Source organism: Amia ocellicauda, chromosome 7 (assembly GCF_036373705.1).
Source record: "Amia ocellicauda isolate fAmiCal2 chromosome 7, fAmiCal2.hap1, whole genome shotgun sequence".
Lineage (NCBI taxonomy): Eukaryota > Metazoa > Chordata > Actinopteri > Amiiformes > Amiidae > Amia > Amia ocellicauda.
The window spans coordinates 15220233-15245319 of record NC_089856.1 but is presented as its reverse complement, the minus strand read 5'-3'; the positions used below and the strand labels follow the sequence as shown (position 1 = coordinate 15245319).

Genomic DNA, 25087 nt, shown 5'->3' with positions numbered 1-25087 from the left:
ATTATTGTGATTAATGCCGGTGTAATTATTATTATTATCAGTATTAATGGAGCAGGTGTGTTAGTACATACACACTGCTGTATAATGCAGTGCAGTACAATGTTATATAATGCAACACAGTCCATTGCTCTAATGTAAAGTGCAGGATATATTACCGAAGAAATGCACAGTTCAGTCCGGTGTAGTAAAACATGTGCCAATGAAAGTGAGATTGTGTTAATAAATCTGAGAGTATGTCAGTGAGTGAGTGCGTGTGTGTGATTCTGTGTCAGCAAGAGTGTGTGTATGATTATGTTTATTCATCATTGAGTGTGTGTTTATTTACCTCTCCTAAACACACACCACTCCCACTCTCTGACTCGACATGTCTCCGTCTCTACAGAGACACGGAAACACAGAGACACAGTCTGTGCTGTGCTGTGTCTCTGTACTGTACTTTACTGTATTTGTCTGTAGTGTAGTGTGCTGTATGTGTGTGTAATGTACTGTGAGTGTGTGTGTGTGTGTGTGTATGTGTCAGAGTCTCTAATCACATTAACATTATAATCCACTTACCTGCTGTTACACAAATACACAGAGAGACCAAGAGAGAGAGAAGGAGAAGGAGCTGTTTTTCATTACTCTGAGGTAAGCCTGGCTGTCTGTCTGTCTGCCTATTTGTCTCTGCACCTCCCTCTCTGTCCAGTCAGTCAGACACATTGTCTGTAACACCTCTTCTCTCTCTACTATACTGCAATGTAGAGTTCATCACTCTCCCTTCTCTCTCTATATTTCTTCCTTTATACTTTTCTCTCTCTTTCTACCCACCCCCCTCGCTCTCTTCTAAGTGCACTGTGCTGTAGTGTCCAGTTGGTCAGTGTGTCATTAATAATTCTTTCCACTTTCCCTCTACCTGTCTTTCCCTTTCTCTCCTCTCTCCACCCATCTCTCTTTATACCTCCATCTTTTTTTCAGATGGACGACACTGATGTTCGACAACAGAAGCTGGACAACCAGGTGAGACACATCACAAAGTCTCACACTGGGCACAGTATTATCTCTCACACTACACAATGTCACACTGGGCACCTTGTGTCTGTACTTTACTGTGTGTGTCTGTACTTTACTGTGTGTTTTTGTATTGAAACCTTGTCTCTCTCAATTTCAATTTCAAAATTAGCTTAACTGGCATGAAAAGTTTACACAACTGTTGCCAAAGCATTTACAGTGCATTCAAGAGAATAGCATATATGCAATTAAAAAAATAAAAGTTAAAAGTTAAATAGCTTTACATGTTGTACAGGTGTATAGTTATCATACATGCATGTACAGACATTTACAGAGCTAGTGTGCTGTGTTATTGGTGGTGGTTAGGAGACATGGTTGTGCTGTTGTGTCTCACTCTGTCTTACAGCGCTCTCTGCTGGTGAAGAAGCAGAAGCAGAGGAGGGCTGACACCCAGATGGTGACAACCAATCAGGAGTCTCGACCCCAGAGCAGGAAACCCCGCCCTGCCTCTCACAGGGTAGAGGACACCACTCCCCTTGTCAGCCAATCAGAGAGCAGCACCTCACTAAGTGGTGAGAGAAAGAGAAAGAGAATGACTGACTGATATTGACATTTTTACTGACATTTTGGCTCTCTGTTACACTGACTGACTGACTGACTGACTGAGTTGACCAGATCTTCTCTGTACAACAATATTATCCTCCTAGACTCCCTGTCACACTCCAGGGGATTTAAGACCCCGTTCACACTTATTAGGCCGGCCCTGGGCCGCCTCAAATTTAGTCCGGCTTTTTTTAGACACCCCGTTCACATCTGTGGCCTAAGTGCATTCACATATGCGTCCGAAAATGCAGCCTAAACGAAATGCATGCCAGGAATAAACAAATCTGATCAAACAAACCAGTGACATTAGGTCTGCTTACAGGTGTATGCGATGTATTTATAATCACAACTTATTAATATTGATGTAAATATATTGGCTATTGATCGGTTCTATATTTTCTTTGAAAGTAATCTTAACCCTTTCCAGCCGAAGCTTTCTAATATAATTTAAAAATGTGCTGGTTCAATGGGGAATCGAATTCATATATTTCCCTTTTCAAATGTCTATCTTCGGTTCTGCAAGTCTAAAAGTGCTGTTATACAATTCACATGAAAGTGAAGCACCTTTATTAGGACATCCACATTGAATCACAAAAAATCGTATGCATTAGTATGCAATTGTATGCATCGAAAGCAGCCTCTGTGATGCGTCTATAGTGATATCCTCAGACAGCAGCGCTGTACACTTTCTGTTTTAACTTTATCTTCCATCCACATTGTAAACAGTGCTTTAATTTCTGCATCGTCCCAGTTGTTACCTCCAACACCATTAGGCCGCATCAAAAGATTTAGGCCGGGTCAAAAAGCGGGACTAGTTTTGACCTGGCCCAGTGCCGGCCTAAATCTATGACCCCATTCACATATGAGTTAAATCTCAAGTGTGAACGGGGTGCAAGATTTCAAATGTTACAGTATGTACATTTCATAAATGCTCATATTAAAGGCAGGGATGGGCAAAGATACATCAAAATGTATTTTAAAATAAGATACCAAATACCTTAATTTGAAGTGTATCAAAATAAACTACAAAATACAGCAGCCACACCATGTATCAAAATAAACTACTGTATTTTTGTATTTTAAAAATACTAAAAATACTTTTACAAGGGAGCATGAAATTACTTTGCAAACCTTCCATCTATCGGCCTATTTGATCTATCCCTTCACCAGTACACTGAATCTGTTGATTAAGTAGACAATGTTTGATAGCAACAGCTTTTCTCTGCCTAACGCGTGGTGCGATAAATCTGACGTATGCAACCAGTTAACAGATCAAATATTCACATATCCCTGTGATAGTTTTAAAGTAACCATCAGTTTAATGTTTAACTAACAGTTTGCTAATGACTCATAATTGTATCCTAATTTAGTTAATTGGTGTTTGGTAATGAAGGGCCTACTTTGCATCAGCAACACTGACTCAATGACAAAAAAGTAATTCATAAGAAGACAACTGATGGCACCTTTATTCATAGCAACTAGTTTCTAAGTAATTAATAATTTGATTCTTAATCATAAATATTATAATAAATTATGTGTCAGGCAGTCATTCATGCAATGGTATGCAAAATCATGATCCTACTGAACAGCGACTTCAATTAGGGTACGATCATTTAGCAATCAATTATTTATTTATCAATCATTGGACACCTAACACACCTAACAGTGTGTGGGTGTGTGTGAGAGAGGGAGTGTGTGATTGAGTGTGTAGGTGTGTGAGAGAGAGGGAGTGTATTGAATGAGTGTGTGTGCCCTGTGGCCTACATTGCAGAAGTCTCTTTAGCTACTGATGCCTTTAAGCAAAACTAACTTTGTGGCATTTAGACGTTGATGGGGCCAGTTGATCAGTCCAGCAAAGGAAAATAAACACTCTACTGGAGCTGAGGATGGGATGATTGTATTAAACCTCATAAAAAGGTGCTTGATTAGGGGATACTGCTCCAAAGATGCCAAGTCCCTCCTTTGATCCTCAAAGTAGTACAAAGCCTCCAGCTCTGCCTTGCTCTGAGTTGGCTTCTGGAAAACGTCCACATCCAAAAACTTAACATAGGCTGAAAGTAGCAAGCTAACGTTAACTGTGAGGGCTGATACTCGGGTCAAATAGTTAGCTAGAACATTACGTAAATTGGTAAACGATTTAGCCAAGCTACTAAAACAAACACCCAAACTTAATATGAACTGTTAAAAATTGTAGCAATTTATTTCTAAAAATCGATGGAAAGCTGGCAACCTACGTGTTTGTCACCTTGACCTTCTTCTTCGGGTATGGATCAATTTTCTGTTCTGATCTCAACAAGTCTGGGCAAATTACTGAGTAGGCACCAATCAGAGGCAGCAATTTTATGATGTAATCATGTAGATTTCTCACAAAGTATTTTACAATATTTTTAAACTACCAAATACAAAACACTAAAGTATTTTGATACAAAATATGAAGCCATTTTCATCAACCCTATCAAATACAAATTACAAAATCCTGTTTTGTATTTGAAATACGTATTTTAAATACATGTATCATAAATAATGCCCATCCCTGATTAAAGGTATACCTAAAGCAGAGGGAGTGTTTTAAAATTCTCTGCCTCTCCTTTTAGTTGGTGAAATGATATTCTGAAGGAGGTCAGGCTGACTTCATTGCCCTGGATCAGCACATTCCCACTGTGGTTAACATTAACACTGAGGACTGTGCTGTCCAGGTCAGAGTCTTCCCCAATAAGTATCTGTCTGCCGAAGTAGATTTCTCTTTTTGTGGTGTGGCTGTGTCTTACACACATGAGTGTGCCAGACCTGGAAGTGCTCAGTAAAGAACCTGAGGTTGCTTCTTATCCACACTTAGGATTCTTCTACTTAAAGCAGCTGTTGAGACCAAGAGGCAAACAGAAGTATTTACAAGTTGCCACAGAGAGACACAGGAGAGTACAGGTGAAAGGCAGCCATCTTGTTGTTTGACTAGTTTCAGACCAGTCTTAGCATTGCTCATTTTGTTTTAAGTTTGCCTTAATTGAAGTTATCATTGTCTGTAGTTTGCCTAAATTGAAGTTAGCATTGTCTGTAGTTTGCCTAAATTGAAGTCAATTCAGTTCAGCTGCTGAGTTGGTGCAAGTAAACAGGTTGTAGAAGGGAGATTTTGTCAAGGACTAACAGGAATTCTGTTGCAGGAGGAGCCAGGTGTGGCCAGTTAGGTGTGAATTGGGGGCAGATAAACAAAAGCTACTTAAAGCAGCTGTTGAGAAAGAGTTGCGCTGTTTCTTGGTCACAAAAGTTAAGTGAACCAAGAGACATAAAAAAAAAAAAAAAAAACACAAACAAACAAAACTAATATTTAGAAGCATGTGGCCACTACAGTGTCAGGTTTGCCGAATGATTGCCTTCCTGGATGAACTCATCCAAGGAGGTTTCATTTGTGAACGTTGTCGGCAGGTTGAAATCCTAGAGATCAAGGTTCGTGATCTTGAGGCTCAGCTTGTTGATCTGCGCTGTATTAGGGATATAGAAGAATTGGTCAATCAGCCCATGAGAGAGATGGTGTGCACGCCAAAACCTAGGAGATTTGAGATCTCAGAGCAGGACAGTGTAGAAAACTGCTGGGTACAGTAGGTTGTAACCGCAGAAAAGGGCGTGCACAACCCCTGCAGACACCCCAAGAGCTAGAATTGCCCAACAGGTTCCAACTGCTGGACACTGAGTTGGACAATGACAGCTCAAAGGGTGATGGGGGGCAGTTGAGCACCAGAGCACCATGGTGCCCACTCCCCCCAAGAAGAGGGAGGTAGTTATAGTAGGAGACTCAATTCTTAGAGGTGTAGATCACACAGTGTGTTCTAGTGATAAGGAGCCCCACATGGTATCTTGCCTGCCTGGTGCTCAGGTTGCAGATCGCCCTAAACTAGTAGATGGGCTACTGGCCAAAGCTGGGGGAATCAACTGGTCATGGTCCACATTGGAACCAATGACATAGGAAAAGGTAGGACAGAGGTTCTGCAAGACAAATTTAAAGAGTTCAGAACAAAACTAAAGAGCAGAACCCCCACGGTAGTTTTCTCCGAAATACTTCCGGTACCACGTGCATGGCCAGGGAGACAGGCAGAGATTAGAAAGTTTAACACGTGGTTGAAATCTTGGTGTAGGGAAGAGGGGTTTAGGTTTATGGAGCATTGGTCTTTCTTCTGGGATAGATGGGACCTGTACAAACTGGACGATCTAAACAGAAGAGGGGCTAATGCATTGGGAGAGCGTATGTGTAGAGAAATTGAGAATCATTTAAACTAGGGACCAGGGGGGCAGGGAGCTCTGACAATGGGAGATGTTCCTCTAAGGAAAGAAAACAAAGGGAACCTGCTAGTAGGAAAGTCCTGAAATGTTTGTACCTCAATGCCAGGAGTATAAGGAACAAGATGATGGACTTAGAAGCCACAGTGCTGGCATGTGACTATGATGTTGTAGGAGTGACGGAAACATGGCTTACAGAAAACGATGGGGATGAATACAAGTTGGAAGGATACACACAGTTTAGGAGAGACAGGCAAAGTCGAAGAGGGGGTGGGGTAGCATTATATGTGAAAATTTACATTGAGGCAGAAGAACTCATATTAGATCCCAGTAATGGAACAGAATCTTTGTGTGTGAAAATTTTGGACAAGAGATCTGGAGGATTATTGGTAGGAGTGTGTTACAGACCACCCAACTCAGATCTTCAGAATGATGTTGCATTGTACTGTGTAATCAGGACTGCATGTAGCAAGGATGTGGCTGTTTTAATGGGCGATTTCAATTTCCCAAACATAGACTGGGAAAGCCCGGTTGGGACTACAGAAGCAGAAATAGAAATGGTTGAGATGGTAAATGACTGCTTTCTAACTCAATTTGTCAGGGAACCAACCAGGGAGAGTAAATGCATTGACTTGATCTTTTCAAATGACCAAGATAGAGTCAGAGGGAGATTAGTTAGAGAACCAATGGCAAATTGTGATCACAATATGGTTAGCTTTGAGGCATTCTTTCAAAAAACAAGGTCCAAGTCTACAACAATGGTCTACAATTTCAGAAAAGCAAACCTTGAAGGTATGAGGCGGCACTTAGAAGAGGTAGACTGGAGCACACTGGATACAGATTCAGTTGAAAATGGATGGTTATATTTTAAGAATATACTAATTTGTACCAAAATTTGTAGTAAATTGAGGACCAAAAAACAGTGGCCAAAATGGTTTAATAGAGGTATGCTGAAAAATATCAAGAGGAGAAGAAAATGTTGAATAGCGCATAATAAAACAGCAAGAGGTCAATAAAGGAGGAAGTGAAACAGATATAAAGGGCAGAAATTTAAGTATCTTGGAAAACGAACAAGATGTGGCAAATGTTCTAAATGAGTATTTCACAGAGGTTTTTACAAAAGAAAAAACAGATAACATGCCACAGGTTAACAATCAGTCCAGTCAAACTCTAAGAGAGATCAGGATAAATGAGGAGGAGTTACTGAAAGGACTAGCAGAATTAAAAACAAACAAATCACCTGGGTCAGTTGGTATTTCCAACAGTACAGAAATGAGGGAAATGATTTATAGGCCGCTAACTCAAATATTCCAAATGACACTTAGAACAGGGGATGTGCCAACTGACTGGAAAACAGCAAATGTTATACCAATCCACAAGAAAGGGGACAAAACCAGGAAAAGCCAGGAAATTACAGGCCAATCAGTCTCACCTGCAACACTTGGAAAAATGTTGGAAAATAGAGGAGCATCTTAATGAAAACCATTGTTTTTTTAAACATGCAACTGCAGCTGTAGGTCACATGAAAGCATATGATATGATATACTTAGATTTTCAGAAAGCTTTTGATAAGGTTCCACACCAAAGACTGATCCTCAAATTGGAAGCTGTAGGCATTCAGGGTAATGTAAGTAGATGGATTTTGAACTGGTTGATGTATAGGAAACAGATGGTGTTGATTAGAGGAGTCGCTTCTAACTGGAGTGAGGTTGTTAGTGGAGTTCCACAGGGATCAGTACTAGGGCCTTTGCATTTTCTAAATTAATGATCTGGACTCTGGGATAGTTAGCAAACTTGTCAAATTTGCAGATGATACTAAAATAGGTGGCTCAGCAGATATAATCTCGGCAGCACAGGGTATTCAAAGGGACTTAGATAACATTAAGTTTTGGGCCGACACCTAGCAGATGAAATTCAATGTGGACAAGTGCAAGGTAATACATGCAGGTAACAAAAATGTCCACTATAGTTACACTATGGGAGGAATAGAACTAGATGAAGTATCGTATGAGAAAGACCTAGGAGTTTACGTACCAAACGAGCACGATGGGTCGAATGGCCTCCTCTCGTTTGTAAGCTTTCTTATGTTCTTATGTTCTTCAGCACCTTCAGTTTATGCTGCTTCCTTGTCTGTGCATTGCTGGCTTCAGCAGGGTACTGCATCTCCCTGCTATCTGCACTCTGACTGGTCTCCACGGCCACTGGGAGATTTGCTATACTTTGTTGCCATTTTGAACTGTGAACTTCCAACTGCCACTTATTTTTGGATAGGTAAGTTAAGTGGATCTCAGCCAGTTGAACACCTTCCTGTGTAACACGCTACTGGCAGGTGCAAGGCCAAATTCTATTCTCAGTGTTGAATTGGTGTGATTTTGTTGTGTATGCCCAGGAAGACATGATGATCCAGAACATCCATAGATACAGCAAAGTGTGTAAAGATATTCAAGAGAGGGCTGACCAATTATTTTTAACTTTTACCTGCAGACATGCCTACAGATGTAAAGATGTGAAATATTCCCTTATATGAACAGATGGTGATGTAGGAGGCTGACCACTCCCTAGAGTTTTTCTCCTCTTCCTCAGTTCCCTCCCCCATTTACTTTTTTATTTAATCTCTTCTTTCCTTCTTTTCTGTTCTCTGTTCTGATTATTTTTGTCTTTGGGATCTTATTTTTTTGGTGTTTTACCTTTTTTCATTTGAATTAAGAATTATTTTACATATCTTTCTGTTGTTAACTTGGCATTTTATTTCACCAACAAACAATATACATTTAATTTCTTTAACAAGTCACATTTGTCTCTTACTGTTTTTCAACCCCGGCCCCTTCTCAGGACTAGCCCTGTTCCCAGATTCCCAGCCTGAGGTCCCATTGGAAGAAATCAACTTGGCAGATCTCAGCATCACTGGGGAAACCGTATCCTTGACAACCAGCATCCAATCCGAGCCCAAGAAAAAACAGAAAAAAGTGAAGAAGGAGGAAGAGAGAGGGGGTCTGTACTGTACTGTGTGTGACTGTACTGTATTGTGTTTGTCTGTACTGTACTGTGTGTACTGTACCGTACTGTACTATATTGTACTGTGTTTGTCAGTGTGGGTCTAGCCAGATCAACTTAGGAAGAAGACTCAGGTGCGGGAGATGGAGAAGTTGAACATAGCCTGGGTCATAGAACCGGTGAATGGGCAATGTAGATTAGGCAAGACGTGGTAGAGGACAGGCAGAAGGGTCAGGCGATCGAGCAAACAGACGGTCAGAGAATCATCCAAAAGGCAGAGTCGAAAGTACAGGCAATGATCAAAAACCAAATCAAAGCAATAACCAAATGAGTAAAGTGCTTAGAAAAGCAACTGGAGCATACGAGACTGAGTGTTGGTTCATTGAAACAAAGGGGAATAATATATAGTCCAGTTAATGAGCTGAGAGATGCAGGAGATGTGTGGTAATTAAGCAGTGGGAGACAGAGGATTGAATAGAGAAGTGGGAAAGCATTTCCAGAGTGAGGCGAGGGTGACGTCTAGTGGGAGGACGAGGAACTGATGGAGGTCTGAAAATGTGACAGTGTCTGTACTGTCTGTACAGTACCATACTATACTGAGTCTGTCTGTACTGTACTATGCTATACTGTGCTAGGTGTGTCTGTACTGTACTGTACTGGGTGTGTCTACTTTACTGTGGGTGTTTGACAATGTCTCTCTCTCAGTACTGAAGCAGGAACAGGAGGACAAGAAGGGAGAGAACAGAGTGACTAAGAGAAGAGAGAAAGCGGGAGCAAGAGCTGCTCCCATAGGGAAGAAGGAGAAAAAAAAGAGAATCAAGATGCTGGGTGAGACGGAGTATATTCAATAAATTATAACCTTGATTGAAATTTCTGGTCATGCAATCAAATATTATTATTATTATTATTATTATTATTATTATTATAACATGTGTTTATTGATTTTTTTTTTCTCAGAACCTGAGGAGCAGCAGAGAGATGAGAGCAAAACACAGAATGAAGGTAAATAATTTCAGTACTACAACAGCAAGATGTCAATAAAGGAGGAAATGAAAAAGATAAAAGGCACAAAAACAAGATGTGGCAAATGTTCTAAATGAGTATTTCACATTTTACAAAAGAAAAAATGGATAACATGCCACAGATTAACAATCAGTCCAGTCAAACCCTAAGAGAGATCAGGATAAATGAGGAGGAGGCACTAAAAGGGACTAGCAGAATTAAAGTCATACAAATCACCTGGGCCAGATGGTATATTTCCTACAGTACAGTACTAACTCAAATATTCCAAATTACACTTAGAAGAGGGGATGTGCCAACTGACTGGATGACGGCAAATGTCATACCAATCCACAAGAAAGGGGACAAAACTGAGCCAGGAAATTACAGACCTATCAGTCTCACCTGCATTTTACTTGTAAAATGTTGGAAAACATTATTAGACAGAAAATAGAGGAGCATCTTAATGAAAACCATATTCTTGGAGATAGTCAACATGGGTTTAGACGAGGCAGATCTTGTCTTACTAATTTATTAGAATTTTTTGAAAAAGCTGTAGATTACGTGAAAATATATGATATGATATACATAGATTTTCAAAAAAGCTTTTGATAAGGCTCCACACCAAAGACTGATCCTCAAATTGGAAGCTGTAGGCATTCAGGGTAATGTAAGTAGATGGATTATGAACTGGTTAATGTATAGGAAACAGAGGGTGTCGATTAGAGGAGTCGCTTCTAACTGGAGTGAGGTTGTTAGTGGAGTTCCACAGGGATCCGTACTAGGGCCTTTGCTTTTTCTAATCTATATTAATGATCTGGACTCTGGGATAGTTAGCAAACTTTGTAAAATTTGCAGGTGATATTATAATAGTTGGCTCAGCAGATACAATCTCGGCAGCACAAGCTATTCAAAAGGACTTAGATGATATTCAGTTGTGGGATTACACCTGACAGATGAAATTCTATGTGGACAAGTGCAAGGTATTACATGCAGGTAACAAAAATGTCCACTATAATTACACTATGAGGGGAACAGAACTAGATGAAGTAACACATGAGAAAGACCTAGGAGTCTACGTGGACTCCTCACTTTCTCCATCCAAACAATGTGGGGAAGCAATAAAAAAGGCAAACAGAATGTTCTGGTATATTGTCAAAAGTGTAGAATTTTAAAAAAGGGCAGTAATGTTCAGACTGTACAAAGCACTAGTTAGACCTCATCTGGATACTGTGTACAGTTCTGGGCACCACACTTCAAGAAGGATATTGCTGCACTAGAGGCAGTTCATAGGAGAGCAACCAGACTTATTCCAGGTCTGAAGGGAATGTCCTACTCAGAGAGACTGAGGGAACTGAACCTTTTCACCCTGGAACAGAGGAGACTATGTAGGGACTTGATTCAAATCTTCAAAATCATGAAAGGCATCGACCACATCAAACCAGAGGAGCTTTTCGAGATCAGCAGGGACACACGGACCCGGGGACACAAATGGAAATTGGGTTTCAAGGCATTCAAGACAGAAAACAGGAGACACTTCTTCACACAGAGAGTTGTCACAATCTGGAACAAACTCCCCAGTGATGTGGTTGAAGCTGAAAATATGGGAACATTTAAAAATAGACTGGATAGGATCCTTGGTTCACTTATTAATGGACACCAAACAAGCACGATGGGTCGAATGGCCTCCTCTCTTTTATAAACTTTCTTATATTCTTAATAATAATGACAATAATCATCATAACTGCTCAGACACTGGAACTAGCCTGCAATAATGATTAAAACAAGGAATAGACAGCCCGTGTGGAGCAGAATAGCCAGTGTGTCTTACAGGAATACAAAGTGTCATATGTGACCCAAAATGCCATTATACAAGCTACCATTATCACATGGTCAAGATACATCAGAGTAACAGTAGCACATATTACAGGATACATAAGAGTCACAACAGCACCTATTACAGGATACATTATATATAGTAATCGCAAGACATATTACTGAATATTTTAGCCTTGTGTTCTTGTCAGCCACAATGTGTCATAACTGGTTTTAAACCCTTGGGCCAGTTTTTTGACTGGTTGTCAATACACGTATGTCAGGTCAGGAGCAGTAAAATCTGCATTAGTTACTGTGCGACAGGTAGCTTAATGTCTGTTCCCATGTGTAAGTATATGTACCTCAGAAGCAGTTATATTACAGTATGTAGTTTAGTAACAGTAGTGTATGTAGGTTACAGTCTGTATTACTGTATAAGTCGTTGAATCATTGAAGTATCATAGAGGGCTATGGCATGTCATAGGGGACAAGAGGCTTGTTGTAGGGGACAGGGGGCATGTCAAACGATACACAGGCATGTCTTAGGGGATAGGGGTGTGTCATAATGGACAAAAGTGATGCAGCCTTATTTTTGGCCTGTATTGTATACCTGCTAATTATGTTGCCACTACACCTCATAGTTTAATATAATCTTACAATTTACTGTTTTTTTAACATCACATAATGTCAATAGATGCAGAATCTAAACCACTGGCTGTGCGTGTTCACTCAAATTGGAATTGTGGTACATTAATTCTTTTCTTGTCTTCTAATGTTCAACAAGTGCACAAGGAGTATATTTTGCTGAGCCTGTCGAATTTTCAAAAATCTTAGAAAAACAAGTATTGTGTACAGCACACGATACATGTTACCGCTACCATTGGCAAGAATGGCATGAGCTTTTGTTGTCATAGTAACCTTGACGCTAAGGGTGTGCTACACATGTGCAAAAAATTCTGATTACATCCCTTGCACATATATAAATGAATCTTCAATCTGAACAAATTCATTCAGATAGCCAGTGACAGGCCTCGTTGACAGGCCTCTGTGACAGGCCTCAGGGAATGGCTGCATGGGTCACACAGCTGTAAACGGGTGGAGTTGTTTTACTAAAACAAATGGTCTTGTTTAAGTATAGCAGGGTGTGGAGAATTAGACTAATAATGCGCACAGTATGAAGCACTGATAAGGGCTCTGGGCTCAGTCCCAGGTGGTGGATAATGCTGTTGTACATTTGAGCCAGGTATTTTACCTGGATCTCACCATTACAAACCCAGCTGTAGGATTGAGTAATTGTATGTAAAAATAATGTGATATATTGTAAAAAAAAAAGTCACCCTGGATATGGGTGTCTGCTAAAAAAGTCTAACCTAGGCTTTAGGACTGTTCATTATCAATAATTATTCTTATTAATAATTATTTTATTTATTTATTATTATTATTATTTCGCAAGGAATCTACTTGATATTACACAAATCACTGTATGCAGTTTGGTGTGTGTAGCACAAAAACTGTGGAAAGACATATTGATTGTCTGTACATAATAATAATAATGAAGATAATGATAGTAATAAACATTCTCTCTCTCTTTCTCTCTCTCTCTCTCTTCAGTAGTGCAGATTGACTCCGTGGTGACTCTGGCAGGATCAGACAGCGAGGATGGAGACAGGAAGGACTGGGCAGCTGACCCTTACCCACAATCCCCCATGAAGAGGTGCAAACTCAGAGACAAACAGACTATCACAGGTCTGTAGTGTACTGTACTGTGTGTGTCTGTACTGTACTACAGTGTCTCTGTACTGTACTGTGCACTGTTTGTGTCTAAACTGTATTGTGCTCTGTGTGTCTGTACTGTACTGTACGTGTCTGTTCTGTACTGTACTGTGAATCAGTGATGCTGTGGGATCAGACAGCCAAAGCTCCTCTTATCGACACAAACATGATCAACACCGACCTCCCGCCAGAGGAGGCGCTGTGTCACGTGGAGACAGAGAGAGATAGAGGTACACAGAGAGAAAGAGAGAGAGAGAGAGAGAGAGAGAGAGAGAGAGAGGGAAAGGCTGTCTTTTTCTGTGTCTCTGTCTGAACAAAATCCAATCTGAAATCAGCAGGGGAACCAGGACCGAAATCAAAAGAAAATCTAAATCTGATGGAGGAGAGAAATCTGCCAATTGGGGGAATGAGGAGATTTTGTGGGATTACATCAGAATGCCCCAATCACAGTTGTGTTTTTATTTTTGGGGTTTGTTTAGTTTTACGATCACTTGATTTTGAAATCACGTAAATTGTGTTGATTTTGAAATCACTTAAATAATCTCTGCAATTACTGAATTATTACATTCATCACATCACACTGACAGTCCTCTGTATCTCTGTCTTTCTCTGTCTCTCCTCTCTCTCTCTTTCTCTCTCTCTCCATTCTCTCACACCTGTATCTTTCCCTTTCTGTCTCTCTCCATCTCTCTGTACCTCACTCTCTGTATTATCTTGGCTCTCTCTCCCTCCTTGTATCTTTCTCTCTGACTCACTCTCCTTCTCTCTCTCCCCCCATATCACTCCCACTGTGTCTCTCTCTCTTCCTTTTCCTTCCCCCTTTTTTCCATCACTTTCCTTGTATTTCAGCTGGGAGGATGCGGAGGAGGAGGAGTAAAGGCAGCGAGAGTGAGGAGGAGAGAGAGGGAGAGGAGGAAGAGGATGATGAGGATGGGGAAGAAGGAGAAAAGGAAGTGGAGAAGGATGGAGAGAGTGAGGGAGCAAGGAAGACGAAGAGAGGAAGAGGGAGAGGTGGTGCCAATCTTGGTCGACTCAACACTAACGAGAGAGAGCAGAACTCAGACACAGATTCTCTCAGCCAGGTAACACACTAAACACACGTCAAGAACATGCAACAAGACCAAACTGGTCAGTTATTGTCATGATGATGTTATTGTCAATGTGGTGCAATGAGTCCGTCAGTCAGTGAGAAATATACTATACTAACTCTCTCTCTCTCCCCTTCCTCCCTCTCTCTCTCTCAGGACTCCCTCTCTCTCCTGGCAGGGGGATGTCTGGAGGACTTTGCGCTGCGCCCTGCCCCCCCCCACACCGCCCTGCAGTGTCGCATCACGAGGGATCGGAGAGGAGTGGAGAGAGGAGTGTACCCCACATACTACCTACATCTGGAGAGACAGGATGGCACCAGAGTGAGAGAGATAGAAGGAGGATGAAAAGGAGAGTAGACTGTAGACAACACAGGAAGATTTTAGTACAGATTGCTCTCTCTCAATTAAATTAAATGCAGTGTTCTTTATTGGCATGACAGCAGTGCACTGGTATTGCCAAAGCATTACAGAAATGATAACAAACAATATTTCAATAATAAACAATATCTGTGATACAGAAAAACAGAAAAAATACATACAGACATCTATCTATATATATACAGTGCTTAATTTGTGCCGGATCCTGCCGGAACAGGATCCATGACCTCTCGGGTTTTGAATGTACCTCACGTGGTAAAAAAACAAAAACTATAACATAAAGAGTTGTTTAAATTATTTTTAACGTATTGCCCTTACAATTATATCATGCAAATCATTATTAAGTGGGGATCTGAGTGCATAGCACATTGTTTTCAGCACTGTTCTGTACGCGTTCCGGTACCTGTGCCTACCTCGTCACCCGCTCTCATATACGCCTTGCGTTCATGCACCTTCTGAGTTACAAATTAAGCACTGTGTATATAAATATATATATATACCACCCACCCTCCCACAACCCAAATATAAAGAGAACAAGTCCCCTTTCTCTCTCCCTCCAGCAGGCACTGTCCCTCAGGCTGTGACAGGCAGGCACATACTGGTCAGCCAGTGGGGCTGTGTGTCCCTTTCCTAGCACGACTGACAGTTTTTTCTGTTTCTGTAATTTCTGGGAATTGTGGGATGGAGTTAGTATTTTTTTAATGAAATTGTCCCTTGTTTGGTAATATTATTCAATTAGCAATTTAGGAAAAAGTGCATCTCTGTCTTGACCTCTCCTGTCTCAATGTGATCTCAGAGCCAGTATCTGGTTAGGATCTGCCTCTGCGTTGTTTCTGACCGTCTCCAGGTGTTTTGCCAGGGTGTAATTTATACTGAGGGTTGGTTAGCACTCCAGTTTGTTAATTTAGTTTTTCTGATTAATCCTATATTTCAGTGCTCTTTTTTAAATGTTAATAATTAATGGATATAGGCATAATTCAACCCTGCATGCTTTGTTTGGGGCATTTTTTTGTCATTTCAATATATTTTTATAGAACTCTTCATGTAGGGTTTCTGTGGGGTGTTTGGCCCATTTTGTGAACTCCTGGTTGGTGATTGGTCCCCACGTTTCACTGCCGAATAAGGCAATTGGTTGAATTGGATATTTTTGAGCCAAATTTGGATGGGTGTATTCTTATTATAGAGCCTCCTCTTTATGACCTCCCTTTAAAAGCCCTGGGTGCCTTTATAGCATTCTCTACCAGGTTCAAGCTCCCTGAGGTGCTGATGTTCAGACCTAGGTATGTGTCACTGGTGGTGTGCTCTAGGGTGGTGCTGCCTAGAGTAAAGCAGTACTTGTTTCTCTGAGATCTGTCTTTCTTCTGGAATATCATGACTTTGGTTTTATTCTCTCTCCTTTTCAGGTCTTCCTCATGGCTGGCAGGAAGAGGAAGAAGAGCAAGACGTCCAACTACCTGATCTCCACTGACCCCACTGACCTGTCCAGAGACACGGACAGTTACATTGGCAAACTGCGGTCAGTGTCATGTACTGTACTGTGTGTCTGTCTGTACTGTCTGTGTCTGTACTGTATAAATCCAAAGTGCTTTATGACCAGTAGTAAGTATTGCCAAAAGATTAGTGAAAAATGTCAAATATACATTTTGATGTATTGATGGGCGCCGCAGTGTCGGACCCCCCCTTGAGGCTATGACACTCCCTGGGCCTAGCTGATGCGCTGATGCTCAATCACTATAAAAAATGGATGAGATGCGCTTCCTGTTATGAAGAGGCAGGAGGAGAGCCAGGGTTTAAGAGCGGAGAGTATCCTTAAGTGAGTGAGTAAAGGAAAGTCCTGAAGTGTTTGTACCTCAATGCCAGGAGTATAAGGAACAAGATGTTAGACCTAGAAGCTACAGTGCTGGCGGGTGACTATGATGTTGTAGGAGTGACCGAAACATGGCTTACAGAAAATGATGGGGATGAATACAAGTTGAAAGGATACACACAGTTTAGGAGAGACAGGTAAAATCGAAGAGGGGGTGGGGTAGTGTTATATGTCAAAAACGATGTTGAGGCAGAAGAACTCAAATTAGATCCTAGTAATGAAACAGAATCTTTGTGGGTTCAACGTTTGAATAAAAGATCTTGAGGATTATTGGTAGGAGTGTGTTACAGGCCACCCAACTCAGATATTCAGAAAGATGTTGCACTGTACAGTGTAATCAGGACTGCATGTAGCAAGGATGTGGCTGTTATAATGTGGGATTTCAATTTCTCAAGCATAGACTGGGAAAGCCCAGTTGGGACTACAGAAGCAGAAATAGAAATGGTTGAGATGGTAAATGACTGCTTTCTAACTCAATTTGTCAGGGAACCAACCAGGGAGAGTAAATGCATTGACTTGATCTTTTCAAATGACCAGGATAGCGTCAGAAGGACACTAGTTAGAGAACCAATGGCAAACTGTGATCACAACATGGTGAGCTTTGAGGCATTCTTTCAAAAAACAAGGAGCAAGTCTACAACAATGGTCTACAATTTTAGAAAAGCAAACCTTGAAGGTATGAGGCGGCACTTAGAAGAGGTAGACTGGAGCACACTGGATACAAATTCAGTTGAAAATGGATGGTTATATTTTAAGAATATACTACTTGAGTACCAAAACTTAGCAAATTGAGGACCAAAAAACACTGGGCAAAACTTGAAGTATCTTGGAAAATGAACAAGATGTGGCAATTGTTCTAAATGAGTATTTCACAGAGGTTTATACAAAAGAAAAAACAGAAAACATGCCACAGGTTAACAATCAGTCCAGTCAAATCCTAAGAGATATCAGGGTAAATGTGGAGGAGGTACTAAAGGGATAGCAGAATTAAAAACAAACAAATCACCTGGGCCAGATGGTATGTTTCCAACAATACTTCAAGAAATTAGGGAAATTATTCATAGGCCACTAACTAAAATATTCCAAATGACACTTAGAACCGGGGATGTGCCAACTGACTGGAAGACAGCAAATGTCATCCAATCCACAAGAAAGGGGACAAAACTGAGCCAGGAAATTACAGACCAATCAGTCTCACGTGCAACACCTGTACATTTTTGGAGAAAATGATTAGACAGAAAATAGAGGAGCATCTTAATGAAAACCATATTCTTGGAGATAGTCAACATGGGTTTAGACGAGGCAGATCTTGTCTTACTGTCATGTCTCCCCTCACTTCTCCCCTCACTTCTTCTCCTTCCTATTCCCCGACTCGCTTCCAGAGGTCATCCTCACCTGAATACTGACACTTCTCATTCAACCTATCTTCATTCCAAACCACCATGTGCACATCTCTCATCTCTCTCCTCTCCCATTGGTTAATCACTCCCAGCCTATTCCTGTAGCCTCCCTCCGGTCCTGTATATATCTACCTCTATCTCCTTCACTGAGCCTTGTATTCCTAGACTGCCTGTGTTTGACTTCTGTATTCTGTCCCTTTGACTACTCTTTTGGATTCCCTGGTTTTGTTTGTTTGCACGTTCGATTATCTTGATGGACTGTTATCTTTTTGTTCTCTGGATTTGCCACTTTTCGGATAGTTACTATACGTGAGTCTGCGCTTGGGTCCCCCTTGCCCTGTTCAGATGAGCGTGACACTTACTAATTCACTGGAATTTTTCAAACACGCAACTGCAGCTGTAGATCATTTGCAAGCATATGATATGATATACTTAGATTTTCAGAAAGCTTTTGATAAGGTTCCACAAGAAAGACAGATCCTCAGATTGGAAGCTGTAGGCATTCAGGGTAATGTAAGTAGATGGATTATGAACTGGTTGATGTATAGGAAACAGAGGGTGTCAATTAGAGGAGTTGCTTCTAACTGGAGTGAAGTTGTTAGTGGAGTTCCACAGGGATCAGTACTAGGGCCTTTGCTTTTTCTAATCTATATTAATGATCTGGACTCTGAGATAGTTAACAACCAAAAAAAGGTGGCTCGGCAGATACAATCTCGGCAGCACAGGCTATTCAAAGGGACTTAGATAACATCCAGTTGTGGGCCGACACCTGGCAGATGAAATTCAATGAGGACAAGTGCTAGGTAATACATGCAGGTAACAAATATATCCACTATAATTACACTATGGGGGGAATAGAACTAGATGAAGTAATGCATGAGAAAGTCCTAGGAGTCTACGTGGACTCCTCACTTTCTCCATCCAAACAATGTGGGGAAGCAATAAAAAGGCAAAACAGAATGCTAGGGTATATTGTCAAAAGTGTAGAATTTAAAACAATGGAAGTAATGTTAAGACTGTACAATGCACTAGTTAGAACTCATCTGGAATACTGTGTACAGTTCTGGGCACCACACTTCAATAAGGATATTGCTGCTCTAGAGGCAGTTCAGAGGAGAGCACCCAGACTTATTCCAGGTCTGAAGGGAATGTCCTACTGAGAGACTTAGGGAACTGAACCTTTTCACCCTGGAACAGAGGAGACTACGTGGGGACTTGATCCAAGTCTTCAAAATCATGAAGGGCATCGACCACATCAAACCAGAGGAGCTTTTCCAGATCAGCAGGGACACATGCACCCGGGGACACAAATGGAAATTGGGCTTCAAGGCATTCAAAACGGAAAACAGGAGACACTTATTCACACAGAGAGTTGTGTCAATCTGGAACAAACTCCCCAGCGATGTGGTAGAAGCTGAAAATTTGAGAACATTTAAAGTCAGACTGGATAGGATACTAAGATCACTCATATATTGATGGACACCAAACGAGCACGATGGGTCGAATTGCCTCCTCTCTTTTGTAAACTTTCTTATGTTCTTAAAGAGAAGATGGATTGCTTTGATAATGGGACTTTTGCGTGAACTTGACCCCGAGTATAGATTACGGATTTGGATTGTTTACTGTGCATGTTTATTGTGTTTAGTATACAGAGGCACTCGTGTGAGGTGTTTGTTTAGGTTTATAAATGTATACCCATATATTTGCACAGATACATAATGTGGTACAGCTTGGATCAATCTATATTCTTCATTGTTTATTTTTCTCAGATATTCTGCCAATCTCATTTGTCTTTTTAGGGCACAAGTTGATTTGTGCTTTTCTGTGTGCGTTCCAATTGGTGATTTTTGTTTGTGTTTTGTCATACTTTGATTTATTTGAAGTGTTTGTGGCTGATCAGTGCTGTCCTGAGGCAGGTTGGTGTCAGTGTGTGTCAGGGCAGTGAGCCTCAGGCCCAGCTGGCTGAGGGCACTCTTCTCTGGGCTCAGCTCTTGGCATTGTAGGGCCTTGTGGTGGTAGTAATTTTTTTTTTTTTTTTTAAGTGAAGCCAAAATTGAATTGCCATATTTTGGATATTTACTAATATGGGGTATTGGCCTATTTCTAACCTGCAGGCATTGCGTTTTTCTTTGGGCCTGGAGGATATGTCTGCAGGGCTTCATTTTTATGTTTATAGACTTAACTGCTATAACTCTCCCTCTCTCTCAAATTCAAATTCAAACATTGCTTTATTGGCATGACCAACAGGAGCAGTGTTTTTCCTAAGCAGTTTTACACAGAACAGAACATACAATAAAACTGAATAACAAGAATAACAACAAAATATCAACAAAATTCCCTTCATTCCCACAGCCCCTCCATCAGCAACACTAACCACTGCCCCCTCCCTCAGCCATACTGTCCCTCAGGCTGCCGTCCATACACTGTCCCTCAGGCTGCTGTCCACACACTGTTCCTCAGGCTTCCCTCCACATACTGTCCCTCAGACTGTACACACACTGTCCCTCTGGATGCTCTCCACATACTGTCTCTCAGGCTGTCCACACACTGTCCCTCAGACTGCTGTCCACACACTGTGCCACATGCATAGTGCTGGGGTGGGGCAGGCAATGCATGGGGCAGTGGTGTCTGTTGCAGTGGCAGTGGGGTTGTTCAGTGCTGAAGCTGTGCTCTGAGGCTCTGCTCACTCCTCCCTCTCTGCTCTGGCTCAGCTCAGCTCTGCTCTCAGGGCCTCATTGTCCTGCTGTAACTGCTCCACCCCGGCCCTCAGCTCTCTCTACTCTCATTCCTCGCCTGCCTCAGATCAGCCCTCAGCTGCTCCACAGTGCCTGTGTCAGTCAGCCTGGCCATGGTGAACTCCTTGAATTCTGTGTTGTCCGCCTCCAGCAGGGAGAGCCATTTCCTCATGTGGCCAAGGGCACTGGAGAGTCTAGGGTTCGGGGGGGTCACAGTAGTCCTGGTCGGGGTCATGTATAAAACAGCAGGTTCGTTTTGGTATGGTGCAGTTTTGGTCAGGCTGTAATCTGCACTAAGATTCTCTGGGGAAGGAATTTCTTCACACAGCTTCCTGTTCTACCTTGAATTGTGCTCTGTCCCATTCAAAAATAGCAAAATATGTTTTACTTTTTAAGAGCTCATTATTTGCTGCTTCTCCTGCTGAACTCTGTCTCTCTGTCCCTCTTTCTCACACAGCTCCAATGTTCTGGGGACAAGGTTCACAGTTTATGGTCGGGGGGAGAATCCAGAGAAGAAGCCATTCATCTGCGAGACAGAGACCCTGCGGGAGGAGCTTGCTGCCATCAGCTATGTAAGTGTGCATGTGTGTGTATCAGCGTGTGCTTGTGCATGTGTGTACGTGTGTCGGTATATGTGTGTGTGTGTGTGTGATTGTGTGTGTGTATTTTATCCGTGAGGTCAGTCACTGAATCCCTTTCTGTCTCTGTCCCTCTCTCTCTGTAGGAGGTGAATGTGTTGGGGTTCAGGGGGCCAAGGAAGATGACAGTTCTGATCCCCGAGGTCAAGGAAAGCGGGGAGAGAGTCAGCGTGCGACCGCGCAATGTCAGCTACTACCACTATTATAATTATTATTGGTGTGACAGTGAGCTGCAGTTCCCATATGTGCCTGAACATAGAGAGGGGGTGCTGTGTCACACATAACTATTAGCAGTAGTAATAGCAGAAGTAGTAGCAGTAGTAGCACCAGCAGTAGTCTTCCCTATGTCTCACCAGATCATTGATATTGCTGCGTTAAGGTGCTATTTCTCACTTCTGCCACCAGAGGGATGCAGAGTACAAAATGGAAGTCCAGCGAGTCAGTCTATACTGTATTAACCCTTTCTCTGTCCCTGTCTTTCTGTTTTTCTCCCTCCTTCTCTCTCTCTGTGTGCAGGAACAAGAGACACTGTTCTCTCTCTATGAGCGGGGTGGGGGGGTGCTGAGCCTGGTGAACCGCCCCCCCTCCTGGAGTGAGCAGACCCAGTCCTACGTGCTCAATTTCCACGGCCGAGTCACCTTGGCGTCTGTCAAGAACTTCCAGATCATCAACCCTGAGAATGGTGAGTGAGAGAGGAGGGAGAGTGAGAAGGAGAAGGAGGGAGAGAGGGAGAGAGCATATTATGTTATCAATATAGACACTGACTGGACACTACAGTACATTAACACTGACTGACTGTCTGGACACTACAGTATATTAACACTGACTGACTGGACAGTGCAGTACATTAACACTGACTGGACACTACAGTACAGTACTGCCTCTCAGCTATATCTCTCTCTCTCTCTCCCTCTCTCTCTTTGCAGAGGAGTGTGTGCTGATGCAGTTTGGCCGGGTGTCTGCCCAGGTGTTCTCTATGGACTTGCGCTTCCCTCTCTGCCCCCTGCAGGCCTTCAGCATCGCGCTGTCAGCCTTCGACAGCAAGCTGGCATGCGAGTGACACTGCACTCCTCCCTCCATCCCTCCATCGCCAGTGCTGTAGTACTCTTGACCGGACTCAGTCTAAAGTCCCAATTCTAATGGTTTTGGACTCGTCTCGGACTTGACCCTGTCTGGACTCGGTCTTGGGGTCGGACTCGCCTGAGGACTGAATTTTTCTCTTCAGAGACTGGGCCAAGACCTCAGAACAGGATCATTCAATAACTACAACTAATAGCAAAACAGGTTATTGTTAAAAAAATAAAAGGATAACACAGATAATTAAATAATACACACAATACATCCAGTGCTTCCAGGTTCCTGCTACGTAGTGTATAAATCATGTGACCCGAAAATTGTGTAAAGTAGCCAACATCCACCACAAATGCTGCAATTCCACAGTTGTATTATTGGTCATGTTTGCTAAAGCAAAGGTTAAAGTGTGGCAATATGTGTGTATGCATACCATTTAAAAAGGGGCCAAACACACACACACACACACACACACACACAATACAAAATATTATGTTTTTATTGTTGAACCCTATTGTTGCATAGCCCATTAGGATATTATTACTTTACCCTGTCAAGAAGTTTTTTCTTTTAATCACAAAGGAAGAGAAAAAACTCACAGTAGTCCTCACCAGACATACGTTTATGTGGTTTACGTCTTCAGAGTTTGTACAAGTAGCCTATATTTAATCATTACAATGATATATCTATATCTATATTTAAACTATGAACAGCTATTACAGGAAACAATTTTGAGGTCACTCCATCTCCTGCACAAATTAATTGAATAAACATACAGTTGCCACTCATTAAAATGAAACAAGGAAAACTACAAACCAGCATAAGTTCATTTAATAGCCTTCCAAAGCAATCTAAATGGTTATTCACACTCTAGCTTTTACCTGTGATATTTATTAGTTTTATTTTGTGATCTTTTGTGTTAAGTATGTGGTTTATAATTTTCCAAGTCTGAAACGATGCTAAAACAACTAGTCATATTTAAAAAAGCAGACTATGCACAAGTCTCTGAAATTACTGTATTATTTTATTATTAATTATTTTGTTGACTTTAAGTTTAAGATTTTGGTGTTGACTTTATTTACTTCGAGAGCATTTCATAAAAAAATGTGTATCACGAAGCAATTAAATATCATGATTGTTTAATAATGCAATAATCTAATAGAGTATGCAAAACAATATCCACAAACGTCATGAAACCTACCCCCGCCGAAACAAAAGAAAATTAAAATACTTTCTTCAACCACAAACGCTGTCCTAACTTATGTTCTGCTATGTTATATTTCCTCTTTATTGGCTTGTAATGTCTAGTGTGCATTTCCTCTTGACCTGCCTTCTTGATGCTGCAAGATAGAGTTCTGTGTTAAATAATTAGATTGAAATTGAGTTCTGCACCTTATTTCCTCATCAAATACTGCACTATTAATGCAAACCTAGGTCAGTATTTAATTTGAGCATTGGAAGCATTTGATAGTTGTAAAAACTGCTTGATTTTGCCATTCATTTTTTCTAGAGTAATTTCCATTCCTTGGTCCATATACAAAACACACATACTGTAGGTGCATAAAACAGAAAATATGTTAAATATAAGGCTTCTTACCATCATCTCACTTCATGTATTCATTTTGGGAGTGCTTTAACATCTGCCTTGGTTTAATAACAGCTAATCCGGCATGTACTAATCATAGACCAGTTGTTTGGTACACATTTACTTTAATGTCTAAATTTGAATTCTCAAGAAAAAGATTAACAACATTCTGAACCCATAATGAAGGATATATCCATCTATATTTGAATACATGTGGAATAAAGATGTGGATAATTATTATTATGTAGTGGTGGTGTCTCTTACTATTATTATTAGTAGAATTAGTCTCAATTATACTATCCACACTTCGGAGAGATCTTGGTCTTGACTCGAACCCGGATGTGGTGGTCTGTCTCGACTAGAGCACTGTCCATCTCTCTGTCACTCCCTCTCTGCCCCCTGCGGGCCTTCAGCATATACCACCCCTGCATCACACTTCCATCTCTCCCTCCATCACACTCTCCTCCTTCAATGGCTAGCTGGCATGCAAGTGACATTCCTCCATCTCCCTCCCTCCATTTATTTATATTGTACTGCACTGTCCTGTTGTAGACTCTATATTGTAATATACCATTCCATACTGTACTATTGTTCACCATACTGTACTATATCATACTATATTGTACTATACTAATCTATACTATACTGTACTATATCATATGTATTAATATTCAATACCATCATGCATTGTGCTATACTGTACTACACTACACTGCACCATACTGTACTGCACTTCATTACACTATATGACACACTGTACTGTGTGTATCTGTCCATCTGCCCGTGTGTCCATCTGTTAATGTGTTTGAGAGATGCATAGGTGGAAGACAGGGAGGGAGTAAGTGTGTGTGTGTGTGTGTGTGTGAGAGAGAGAGAGAGAGAGAG

At 41.3% G+C, this 25087-nt stretch overlaps 1 protein-coding gene across 3 annotated transcripts; it reads left to right on the top strand.

The window, feature by feature from the left end:
• The first annotated feature begins 408 nt into the window (after positions 1–408).
• Positions 409–24442, top strand: LOC136752942 (tubby protein homolog). Of its 3 annotated transcripts, none has more exons than XM_066708682.1 (15): positions 409–627; positions 955–996; positions 1394–1559; positions 8692–8850; positions 9559–9681; positions 9811–9855; positions 13279–13413; positions 13560–13670; positions 14290–14522; positions 14685–14849; positions 16310–16422; positions 21366–21480; positions 21633–21731; positions 22063–22228; positions 22556–24442. In XM_066708682.1, the coding sequence occupies exons 2-15, from the start codon at positions 955–957 to the stop codon at positions 22684–22686; spliced, it is 1803 nt and encodes a 600-aa protein (XP_066564779.1). In that variant the 5' UTR covers positions 409–627; the 3' UTR covers positions 22687–24442. The 3 variants fall into 3 exon arrangements, with proteins under 3 accessions (XP_066564779.1, XP_066564778.1, XP_066564780.1); XM_066708681.1 differs by having other exon boundaries at positions 22473–22690; XM_066708683.1 differs by lacking the exon at positions 13560–13670 and having other exon boundaries at positions 22473–22690.
• Positions 24443–25087: the final 645 nt, after the last annotated feature.

Coding starts and splice junctions, on each gene's coding strand:
- LOC136752942 (XM_066708681.1), top strand. CDS start 955: ATGGACGACACTGATGTTCGACAACAGAAGCTGGACAACCAG. Junction 14,523..14,684: donor ACACAGATTCTCTCAGCCAG/GTAACACACTAA, acceptor TCTCTCTCTCAG/GACTCCCTCTCTCTCCTGGC. Junction 16,423..21,365: donor AGTTACATTGGCAAACTGCG/GTCAGTGTCATG, acceptor TTTCTCACACAG/CTCCAATGTTCTGGGGACAA.